The 12,808-nt window shown below is 33.7% G+C and overlaps 2 protein-coding genes across 4 annotated transcripts in view; one reads left to right on the top strand and one right to left on the bottom strand.

Annotated features, from left to right (window-relative positions):
- The window catches only part of LOC108972215 (rabankyrin-5), a 163,555-nt gene that overhangs the window by 41,819 nt on the left and 108,928 nt on the right, over window positions 1–12,808 (top strand). The gene's annotated exons all lie outside the window — the stretch shown is intronic.
- Window positions 8,888–12,808, bottom strand: part of LOC108972216 — a 15,288-nt gene continuing 11,367 nt past the window's right edge. For 2 of the 3 annotated variants that reach the window (XM_018938737.1, XM_018938739.1), the window contains exons 2-4: window positions 11,309–11,384; window positions 10,318–10,550; window positions 8,888–9,189 (exon numbers count right to left, since the gene is read on the bottom strand). In XM_018938737.1, the coding sequence (XP_018794282.1) occupies window positions 8,974–9,189; window positions 10,318–10,550; window positions 11,309–11,384 (525 nt within the window). In that variant the 3' untranslated portion in view covers window positions 8,888–8,973. Of the gene's footprint in view, window positions 9,190–9,344; window positions 9,562–10,317; window positions 10,551–11,308; window positions 11,385–12,808 lie in introns of those variants that run through there. The other variant, XM_018938740.1, reaches the window with a different exon arrangement.

The following is a 12,808-nucleotide window of genomic DNA, read 5'->3' as shown; positions in this document are numbered from 1 at the left end:
ATCTACCTTTCTATTGATGATCGAGGACGATCATATTTAAGAGGGGAGGAGTTAACACAGCCCTTCAGACAATTCCCACCATCGGTCAGCAACTCAGTACGAAACTCGAAATCCAGCAATAGCTGACGTCGCATCAGCAATATTAGCGGCTTCACACGCGCATCCGATTAACTGCTGATTATAGGGAACGTGACCCGGTAAAAGCGTAGGTTTAATTTAGACTTTAGGTAGGTGTATTCAGTCTTAAGACAGCATTTTTATAACAAAGACACGGACGCGAGTCCGCTATCCTGTTTAAAAATCAAAACCAAAAACGAATGGTTTAATTTGTACAAAGCATATTGATATCTTCGACGAGCTCTCAATTGCACAAAACAGAGGCAACTTCATACGCACATACATACATATAAGTCAAAGTATTAGGGTGTACCTAAATAAAAAATCATTTGGACATCAAATATTTTAATAAATAAAGAACGCGATTTTTAATAGTAATTAATTCAAACATATTATCAAACTAAAATATAAATAAATAATATTATTTTGCAAAAATGGTTCATAATAACAAACATCAAAGTACACCTGGAGCTACACGCTCAAAACAGATTGCTAGATTTATTTCAGAAAGWGACAGTTTAACAAGATACTGCACTAGATTTGCCTCTTCAYCGATTCACGAAAACTCGGAATCGTTACTAGAAATCAAAATTATAAATCTCAACAATTTTTGGATACGACTCCAAGCGGCTCATGACGCCATAGTAGAATCTGACGATTAAGATCTACCTCAAAATTTTAAATCATCGGCTTACGATATTTACGAAAACTGCTTAGACCAATATGAAGAAACAAAAGCGATGATCTCCGATCAATTAAAGCTAATAAAAGCAATTGCACCTACTCCACGCAGTGGAGTAGAGCTGCCAGAAATAGACAGTCAAAAGGCAAGTTCAGGCATCCACCTCGAGGTGCCCGCATGTGACACAGAAACATTTTATGGACGTTATGAAGAATGGCCGTCCTTCCAGGACATATTTACAGCCGTTTACATCAACCATCCAAAATTATCACAAACGCAAAAATTGTATCACCTCTGATACAAAACATAAGGTCAAGCAGGCGTAATAGTAAAACAGTTCGCATTAAATGACGATAATTCAATTTGGCTCTGAAAGCAAGATATGAAAACGAAAGAATAGTGGTCGATAAACAAGTAACGACACTAATGAACTTGCCAAAAATTAAGATCGAAACAAGTGTAGAATTCATTAAACTAGAATCCACTGTTTCAAATTGTTTGTCGGTTCTATCGATACTAAATATCCCCATAGACAGTTGGGATCGAATTCTGGTAAACATTTGCATCGCCGCATTACCAGAAAAGTTGTTACTTCTATGGGAGCAATCGCTCTCATACCGAAAAAAGTATTCAACGTGGCACAAATGAAAACTTTCTCACCATCCAATGTGATATTGCGGCAAGGTTAGAAGAAAAAATTGTCAGAAATAAAAACATTAAACAAGACCAAGATGGAAGCTTCAATAGACCCCAAGCTAGAAGCAACAACAATATAAACAGAAAACATATGTCATGCGAACTGTGCACAACAGGGCACAAGCTTAAAACTTACGAGAAGTTTCAAAAATTGAATGTCAATGAAAGGACCAACTTTGTCAGATCAAAAAGCCTCTGCACAAACTGCTTGTCCCACTCACACAATCTTAATAATTGCAAAAGCAAATTTAACATATATAGCATATACAAAAAGAACCACAAAAGCAAATCCCGAAAGCCAAAATTTTAAAAATTGCCAAGAGACACCATGTTGTTCAAAGGCACAAAAGGTTCAAAAGCTACACAGCGAAACACAAAATGGACTAGTTACAGAACCAGTCACCACCATACCAACTYAAGTTGAGTATAATAAAAACAAATACCTTAATTCACAATTAAGGAAATTTCAAAAGTTAAGAAAACTTCCCCGTATAACAAACAAAACAACAACAAGTTAATTATGCAGAATTCTCTACTCCACGAATCGAATCCGTTCTCCATTCACGGCCATTCTCTCGCAAGATCCCTCTAAATCATAGTCCTAAATCTAGGCCTAAGGAGTACCCATTCACTATCCTTTATAAGCCGATAACGCAGAAAAGGCAAATAATAAAAAACTAGTTTAACAAGCCGATTTTAAAGAAATATGAAATAAGAACCCGAATCTTAACCTATCAAAGAAACAATCGCAAATACAATAACTATGAAAAGTAGTCACAAACTCATAAATCCGTAAAATACAATTTCTTATTGTACATACGTAAAAGCAAGCATATGTGCATAAAAAAGCCAAAGCCGTTTTCAACATTTATAGCATGTGTTCTGCGCCCTCGGCTATTCTACCAGCAGTACGCCGAAATACATGCAGCAGCATATATGTACGTAATTCTAGGCAAAATATTCGCCTAGGGGGCCCGTTATGTTTAAATGAGTTAAGCCTCCTCCCTCTCTACTTGGTGATTACCAAGGCGGAAATAGAGACACATATGTATCTATTAGGTACAAAATTATTTATTCTTCTTAATTGGCGTAGACACCGCTTACGCGATTATAGCCGAGTTAACAACAGCGCGCCACTCGTTTCTTCTTTTCGCTACGTGGCGCCAATTGGGTATTCCAAGCGTAGCGAGGTCCTGCTTCAATTCGTAGTCCTTATATCGTTTGCCATGGTCGTCATCAAAAGTGGGGTATCTCATCCGAGGCTGTTGTTGTGTTTTAATTGGAATGATTTTTTTTTTTTTTGTTTACGTGGCGGGTCCCAAACCCAGCGCACAACCCGTACACATTTTACCTGAAGATATTAGGATCAAAAGAGGGGACAATATTAATACAATAGAGACTGAAGCAGCTGCCCCTCGCCGCTCAGCACAACTAGCTGGAAGGTGCGCAAACCTAAGTTAGAGGTACCGTTATTCAACCTGTTGTAACTTCGTTAGTTTTTCTCCGAATGACCTAAAACTTTAACAAAATATTCTTGAGGTGTTGATGGTTCAGAAAAAAGAAATATAAAAAAATTTTCAAACCGTTCATGGTACAAAATTCGCCAGAACTCTACAGAACAACAATTTCGCACTGGGATGATTTAAATACCACAGTTACAATTCTATTTAGATACATATATTGAAAATTGTATTGTAATTTATATATATAAAGCATTAAAGTTAATTGTACCCAAAATTACTAGCGCATTTTCATTTGGATGCTTAATCGCGGTTGTAAGTGAGTTGTGCATACCCTACCCAAGTTGAGATTTAAATATGGTCCTTCGAGCCGGATTGACAGGCACTATTTAGAAATAAAAAAATAAAAGCAACTAAGCACATTTATAAAAAATAATAATAATTGTGTGTTGATTATAAAAGTGCGGTGCAGTGGTAAAATAAATATACATTATGAATATGTATTACATATAACAGTGAGGTGATATAAAACATTGAGATGAGCATGGAAAATCAAAATTACAAAACAGTTCCAACAAACAAAAGCAATAAACAATCGGGTGCGAAATCTAATAACAAATCAGTAATAAAAACCAACTTAAACAAGAAACAGGCGCGAGTTTTTAAAACAACAAAATTGACCACCTGTAAGCGGCTAGAAACCTTAAGGACTAAAGGAGTGGTGAAGGGAATTGGGACAAAACGCCTAGGCTCGCAAACTCATACCTACAATACATAAGACGCCCCTTGAGGAAAAACAAAGTGAGCGTATTTATTCCATTTAAATATATTTCAATGGTCATAAATATGTATGTATGTTTTTATATGCTAATATAAAATATTTCAAATCCGTTCTATCCGCGAAAAAAACGTTTACCAAAGCCTTATAGCTTCGAGTTTATTTTACGAGAAAAACCGAACATAGCTTGGTATATATAGCATACATACATACATATATATCAAGTTACATATGTTAATAAATATTATTAGTTTATTGCTTACGTCTTATCTTACCTTCGTGTAATTAAAAAATTTTATTAACAAACAAAAATATCAAGCAAATCAAGCATTTATTTATGAAAATTTCCAACAAACCCCTTCTGCTTAAGGGGTTTATCCACTTGTCATTTTTATGTACATATATTCAAGAATATTCTCTAAAAATTTCAAGTTGATCCGACTAATAGTTTCGGAGATACAACCTTGAAAAGGTGGACGCTCGAGGTCAGGTATAAGCTAAGGGCGCAGTAATTAAAACTTTAAACGCGTTTATCTCAAAACCGTGAACCGTGAAACCGTTTTCAGAGTAGGTGAGGAAAATTTCTTTCAAACCGCTAAACCGATGGGTTTGAAATTTTCACACGACTTACTCAGATATATTTTTCAAGTAATGATCAAAGGAATAGGTTTTGGACAATCATTTCGATTTTTTAAGCCACTTTGAAGTGAAAAATTTTCATGAAAAACTTACTTTTTTTTTTAAACGCTGCCATTTTGTCAAAAATCAAAATTTTAACTACACCTTCGATCATTACCTGTATTTATTTATCACAAAACTAAATATTTTTGGTGTTTGGTTTTCAGATAATTTGGACCAGAGATATCTTGCTCACCGCCAAGCACTTTTTTTGGACGTCTCTTCGCAGATCATCTACAGGAGCTAGCCGATGCAATATTTTTTTTTAAATAAACCGCTGATTGTTAAAGTACATTAAATTCTGTTTAAGTACATTTTTTCCATTAATGTATATAATAAAATGCCTCTTTGGAAAAAATTCACAAAAAAACGCGTTTTTTCTGCCTCGCAAGTGGATATAACCAATTAATAAATCAGTAAGCAGGATTGTATATAATGTTTATGTAAGCAACGGCGCAAACATAAAAAAACTTATATCATAAAAAAAAACGAAAAAACAAAATCGAAGTAAGAGAAAAAAACATACATACATATTTGCAAATTACCTTTCACCTCGATACATATTTTTAATATACAAGTGTGTTATATCAACAACATACAAAGTGCATTTGGTAACATATTTACTTGTACCATACATACATTTGTACATACATATAATTAAACGACAAACAATCTGCCAGTGACACTGGGTACTGCTAAAAAAAAACCTACGTTTTTTCCAAAATGTTACAACTAAGCGAAAAAACATCAAGATAAGGAAAAAATTTAAAAGGTCATAAAAAAAACTGACACATATGAACGCCAAACTCTTTGAGGGTTTTACTATACTGACCTAGTACCATCACCATGACTTGGAATTTCTCACTCCCCAGATTAGCTGTTGTACTGTGTTATTAATACCGATAAATGCTTAGTGTTAAAACGCACAAAATATCTCAACAACAACAAAAAAAAGTTCAAGTATTAACTCGCAATATGTTCCGACAATACGCCATAAGTTTAACAAAACAATAAGAGGGGATTGCATAAACCAGGGGTGGACATATTAGCCCTCAGTGACATTTTGCCCGTTCGGGCATGAAGAGGGATGTGTGAGCAACGTATTTTACCACTCCAAATTTACAAATGAGAGCAATGTATTTTACCACACCATGTCTACAAATGAGAGCGCGCATATATGGGAAGTTGCACTGTGGGTAATAACTGTAAAATTGCCTAACAATTTTAAGTTTTTTTGTAACTACTATGTAACCTATTTCTTATTTTATGTTTGTTTAATTTCATTATTGAAAAAAATTGCTCACAAGTGTAGGTGCTTCCAAACATACAGGGACTCACACGTCTAACCGGATGCGTGCATTGCCAGTGATGGCACCATCCAATCATATAGTAAAAATCTTAAGAATGATACATATGATACATCACATTAAAGGAAAAATCTTCTATTTTATTTTTGGAAACTTAAAAATAGTAATAAATTTATTCACTGCGTAAAACTTAGAGAAATAATTCGCAACATACAAAATTTATTTACGATGTACACAATTCGTTACCAAGAAATTCGAAATTGATAACCTTAAATCGTAAAATCTTGAAAGTGTTTTCCCACGACTTAACCATCGTGTTTCTGTGTAATATGGTATGTCCCCATAATCACACTCCATACTTTCGAGAAATTCTTTAAACTGACGATGATTGAGGCCATGAGATCTCACTTAATAGACACATTTAACGACAACAACCATTACATGTGCAAAAGATAACGACTTGGCACAAAGGGTTTCCTGATTGTCCAAGCAATGTACCGCAATGAAGTCGTTATACTTTTCTAGACTAAATTTGCTTTTAAGTCACACCACACTATGCCACTACTATGCACTTTGCTCCAGTCTAAGCCCTTATCAGCAACGCAATTCATAACGGCATTAAAAATTACTTCTCCTGTTGTAGTTCCTTTCATAAGTATTAGGTCCAGCAACTCTTCTGTGATATAGAACTCAATATCTGTGCCCCGAATGAACACAGCCAAATGTGCCATATCGTTTACATCCGTACTCTCGTCTAGAGCCAAAGATACAGAAGTAAAGGTGGAAATTCGGTTCTTTAATTGCCGTTCACTATCACTTGCCATATCCTGTACTCTTCGTGCAATAGTTCGCTGCGATAAGCAGATTTTTTGATACTTCGGAAGATGTTCTTTAGTTAAAGTCCCAGCTGCTTCCAAAATGAATTCTTTAATGAAATCTCCATCGGAAAATGGATGGTTACCTAACACCATTTTAAGTGCAATCGCATAGCTAACATAGATTACACAATTACTATCAACAGAACACTCCTAAAAGTACAATATTCCGATAATACCATATTTGAAACAACTTAATAACCTATAAACCTCTGCTTTAATGTTGTCTAACGACTTTAAGTTCATAAAAAAATTGGTACGGGATTTACCTGTATACCTATCATATTCTTCGTGTTGCGCTTCATAATGCCTTTGAATATTGTATTTTTTCATCTGAACATGTTTTTTTTTTACATAGCAGACATTGTATGCTAACAGAGCTTTCCTGACATAAATACTTTCCTTCCCATTCCACATTAAATGGGTTAATTTTTCTTTTTAAATTTTTGACACTGCTTCCCCTTGCTGATAACATTTCAGCAAATTTAAATTATAATAATTTCAGGTTCTGAACCACTGTTTCTTCAAACGCATAAATATAAATGAATCTTTTGAGAGCGCAGTGTAAATAATTACCCAGTAGCGTAATTACCTAACAACGTAGCGTAGAATATCCAACGACTTGGGGTTTTCCCCGAAACGACTGAGCTGATTGCTCTCTCACAACTCGGGGTTGCCAGGCTCGATATACTGTAGTAATTATATAAAAGTTGTCTTCAGTATACTTAAAATTTTCTGAAAATAACTCAAAATCAGAATCGAATGCTATTATTTATAAATATATAAACTAGTTTTAATAGTTTGATTTCAGTTTTGATGTTTTATATTATGAAAAATTATAATTGAAAAGTTAAATGTGTGGAAAACTACAAATGCGTATTGAGTAATAGCAACATTGTTCGCATGAAAACGAGAACAAAACCCTTGCCGCTTTTAGCGGACGGAGAAGCGGAATACGATGTTTCTGCCATTAAGTGTTTGTATTCTATTTGTGTGCTTAGACACTCTCAATCAATAATGCCATACCGCGCAAATATATTCTTATTTGATAATTTCTTGTATTTTTGAAAATATGTGTTTCCTTTCTATAGCGGGTATTATTATTTTAATACATTTCCAGAGGAAATCTAAGTTGTTTAATATTTCACAAAACAATTATAGAAAAAAACCTCAATTCTTTGAATATTTTGATAAAAAAAAAACCAAACTGAAAATAACACAAAGCATATATTTATATAAGCATTTTCATGTAATGGAACTGCAATATGTTTAAACAAAATATATAATATATTATGGTCACAAGTATCTTTTCTTTTTTATACTTGCAATTATATTTATAGTGCAAATTATGTTTACTTCTTTTTGTTCACATAACTGTACAATTCCGATATGAAGTAAACTTCCGCTCTTTAATTTGTGTACAATATCTGTATCAACCACTCTGCGATGAATATTATGTTACGAAGGAATGTAATTGGTTTTTTTCGCAACTTCTTCTGCCCTTCCCTCCGTAAACTGCTGTTCCCCTCATCTAGCCCTCATCCGCACTTTGCTAACTTTGCGGGCCAAAAATGTGCCCATTCTTGGCATAAACTATGTAAGCAAAGGAACAAATATTAATCAGAATTATAACATAAAAAACAAAACAAGACAGGCAAAAAATACAAACATATATGTATATAGGAGCCTCTCCCTCTTTTCAATTCCGTTTCCGCGCTCTCTTCAGAGCGAACATACATATACAAATATATTTATACATATAATCATATTGAACAAAATCTGAACATATTACATATTAACACATATTAGTACAAACACATATTCTAAGTCCACATTAGCAATTATCTGTCAATACCTCTTGTTCTTTGGCAAACAAAAACAAGCAGGGTTGTGTTGTTGTGATCTCTCTAACGAGCTCTCAACAAAATTTGCAAATGTGTAACTCTAGGTAATTCAATGGTAGTTGTTTATATCACAATATTTACTACTTACAGAAATCGTAAAATGAAGCATAAAGAAATGGATAWCATTTTATTGAAATTTAAAATCGGTATCAATTTATCTGACGATGTTGAGGTGTTAAATAATTATCTATTGTAATTGTGCCTTGGGCCAAATTTTATTATAAAAATGAATATTTCTGGCTTTATTAGTTTATCGATTATTTATAATAAGTATATAAACAAAATAAAACGCTATTAGAATACCTTCCCACAAACAAATTACTCTGACCAAATGTATATACAAAGTAGCTTCTTTATAAAGTTATTATATTAAATATAAAAAGAATATCATTATATATGTGTACGTGTATTTTTGAAAATTTGTAAATGTCTAATTCTAGGTAGTTCAACGGTAGTTGTTTATATCACAATATTTACTACAATAAGTGCAATAAATAGAAAAGTAGAACTATGCTTGTAGCGAGTATTCGCTCAGCAAAGATTTTTCCTGGTCCTGAGTTGCATAAATTACCCCGGCAATAGCAGTGTATTTTACTGGATACTGACAAGTGATTTGCCTTAAATTCTATACAGCCTTCATCGTACACTTCTTGTACCGAATATTCTTGTTGCCATCGACGATTCTTAAAGACCTGTAAAAACAATAATTTTTTTTTCGCATAAAATTTTGTTTATAGAATATAGTATACTCTAAATTGTACCTAAATTTATTTTCAAATTTACTTCTGTGAGCAAAAAATAGAAAGACTTCTTAATTTGAATTTCGCCCAAAATTCCGTTCCTGAAATATTTTTTTTCTAGGTTGGCATGAATGTCAGTGACATTTGCGCCAAATTTCACATCAAAATAATCATTAGTGTTACATTTTGTGTGATTAGACCTGTTGCCGAAATGTTCAAAATGCTGGATATGGCTTTCGGTGATATCTGATACTTGAGAATCGGCGTTTAACAGTCAGCTCCGAAATCACTCAATTTTTTCGAAAAACAGCGTCGCGTTAACCTCTGTGAAACAAAAAGGATGTCATGAAACATTGTTACTGGTGATGTCTTGGATCTATGCTTATGACCTGGAAAGAGACGACCATCGCCCGAATATCGTGGCAAAGGTGAGCCGAAGCTGGAAAAAATACGTGAAATTGACATGATTTGAGATTAACGGGTCATGTTGAATGTTTTCTTCGATTATCAAGGTGTGATGCACACCTAATTCCTTTCGAACAGCCAACTGACAACAAGGAATACTATTTGAGTGTTATGCGTCGTTTGCAAAAAGCTATTGGTAAAAACGGGACGAAATATTGACGACTCTCGGTTTTTGATTATCCGTGTGACTTCTGGTTATTCAGCAAATTTAAAAAAACTCCGGGGAAACCGTTCTGAGGGGGACGACTTAGATTTTGAATAATGAATTTAGAATTTTAAAATTATGAACATTCTTACTATTTTTTGCTCATATAATAACAACGGACATACATTGGAGGAAAATTGTTCTTTCAAAGTAGTTGGATAAATATCACATATATATATATTTTTAATAATTTCCTAAACTTTAGTGACTTTTCTTAATACACGAATCGTAGGCTGTAATAGCAGGAGCCCCAGGTTCGCAGAAACTTTAAAGTTTAAACGAAATATTCCAAAATAAGAAATGTGCTATTCCAGAATACATATTTGAGTTATGTACTTATTTCTGTCAGTGGATCGAAAATAGGTTTTCTAAATTAACAGTTGCGATAAATATAATTAAGTATAACACACCTGTTTAGTATCTTTTTGCGGCGCGCATCCCCTTGTTATAGCGTTTTGTTTTTCGTTTTGCAAATGAAGTGTTGAAATGGTTTTTAAGCACATTGTCGAAAATGGGCAATCAATGATAAAATTTTCAGACCAGTCAAATTTAGTGCACATTGGCGTCAAAACAGTTATATTTTGTATATAATTTTTTTCTACAGTAACGCCGCATTTGAAACATTTTATTGCTGCGACGGAGTCTAAAATAAAAAAAAAATTAAAATTATATCTATTATAAATATATATTAAAAATAAAATTAAATGTTAGACTTCAAAGCAATTGTGTACAGTAATAAAATTTTTTCTTTAAGTACAGTATTCATAACAAAAACAATACTTCAAGAAAGTCTCGTGTATGCCCTTGTCCCGTTATTTGCGCAAGAATACGTGGCGTCATGAGCATACCAAATTATTTAAATGGCTTACAAAAATATTGATACATTATTTTACAAATCGAAAGTTTAATTTGTATGATAGTAAAAATAAAATAATTCGATGAAGGGACCAAAATGTTTTGTTCGTCAACAAAAAACTAAGTTGTGCAAAATTTTAAATCTAGAGTGCAGTTTCGGAAAACAAAGAAGGAATATTGCCTTTGTTTCTACTAGACGTTAGCCCACACTACATGCTAAACTTTGACATTATTTATGTATTATTGGAGGAGTGCAGAAAAAATCTTGGGAATTTACTCAAAATGTTACTTTGCTGAGCACTTCGCAAACTAAAATTTAAAAGGATTCTCTTGTTTCTCATTTCTTTCTGTTTCATTTTACGAACATTTTATACAGTTTAAGCAATGTGTTTGATAGTCTTTTAAATTGTGCAATTTAGATTTATTTTAATATCCATTTAAGAGTTTAATCAAAAACAATTAAAATATTGTAATCTGGCCATCAATTGCAAGGAATTATTCCATAATTATTACAAATTTTCTTAAAACTATACTTTTCATACGAACCTATTCTTGACAGCATCAATAATCCTAGAGTTGAAAGATGTATAATAAATATTTTGTTGAGGTACCAAATCCCGATCTATTACATTAGAAAAATAATTCAATGAATATTAAGAACACCAAATTAAAATAATTTATATGGGACTTTACTAACATTTATATAAAATAAAGTATTTTAATTAACATAAATTATAAAGGGGGTTTTGGACATTTGGTTCTCAATGACGCAATTTTTCTTTCGGAGTTGGTCTTTTTACAGCTGTTACTTAGTTTTCATAATAAAGACTTATTCCATGCCATTGACACGTCGTTACATCATCAAAAAGACAAATGAAGGCGGCCATAATTAATTTTGGTTCGATTAAGATATTGCAACGATACAATCAATTTATTGAAAGATACTTTTGGTGAGCGAGTTAATTTTCATGAAGTAAAAGTACTCTTGAGACTAACTCATTACATGGCTCTTACTTCTAACATACTAGTTAGTACAATAGTATGTTTACTTATTACTAGTTAATAGTTGGTTTGGATACCGATGCATATAATATTATTTGTTTGGGTTTGTTTACATATATTTTGTGTGTTTAGATACATTCCCTTTGTTCTAAGATAAGATTGTTGTGGTATTCAAACATTGTTTTGATGTTTGTTTTTTTAGGATTGTTCGTTTTCTACTGTTCCAAGATAATGTTTAATTAACTGTCCAATGTTTAAGAATTTTGCAGGAGTCAACGTTGTCCGCTGTTTCAAAGGTCTTTTGCGAAACTTGATGAAAGTGTTGTCCATTATTTCAGGGCCTATACTTTTTTTTACCTTGTTCCACTTTTTTAGGAATAGTATTGTCCGCTGTTCGAGCTGCAGAACTAAATAGAGAAGGTACCATCTTCTATAAGAGTGTACAGCTGCTGGCGTATGCCGATGATATTGATATCATTGGCCTCAACACACGCGCCGTTAGTTCTGCTCTCCCCAGACTGGACAGGGAAGCAACACAAATGGGTCTGGCAGTGAATGAGGGCAAGACGAAATATCTCCTGTCATCAAACAAACAGTCGTCGCACTCGCGACTTGGCATTCTCGTCACAGTTGACAGTCATAACTTTGAAGKTGTAGATAATTTTGTCTATCTTGGAACCAGCATAAACACCACCAACAATGTCAGCCTGGAAATAAAACGCAGGATAACTCTTGCGAACAGGTGCTACTTCGGACTGAGTAGGCAATTGAGAAGCAAAGTCCTCTCTCGACAAACAAAATCCAAACTCTATAAGTCACTCATAATTGCCGTCCTGCTATATGGTGCAGAGGCTTGGACGATGTCAACAACGGATGAGTCCACGTTGCGAGTTTTCGAAAGAAAAGTTCTGCGAAAGATTTATGGTCCTTTGCGCGTTGGCCACGGCGAATATCGCATTCGATGGAACAATGAGCTGTACGAGATATACGACGACATTGACAAAGTCAGCGAATTAAAAGACAGCGGCTACGCTGGCTAGGTCA

Source organism: Bactrocera latifrons, unplaced genomic scaffold (genome assembly GCF_001853355.1).
Source record: "Bactrocera latifrons isolate USDA-ARS-PBARC rearing strain unplaced genomic scaffold, ASM185335v1 scaffold_386, whole genome shotgun sequence".
Classification (NCBI taxonomy): Eukaryota; Metazoa; Arthropoda; class Insecta; order Diptera; family Tephritidae; genus Bactrocera; species Bactrocera latifrons.
The sequence above is the reverse complement of the archived record's forward strand: the minus strand, read 5'-3'. Positions and strand labels throughout refer to the sequence as shown.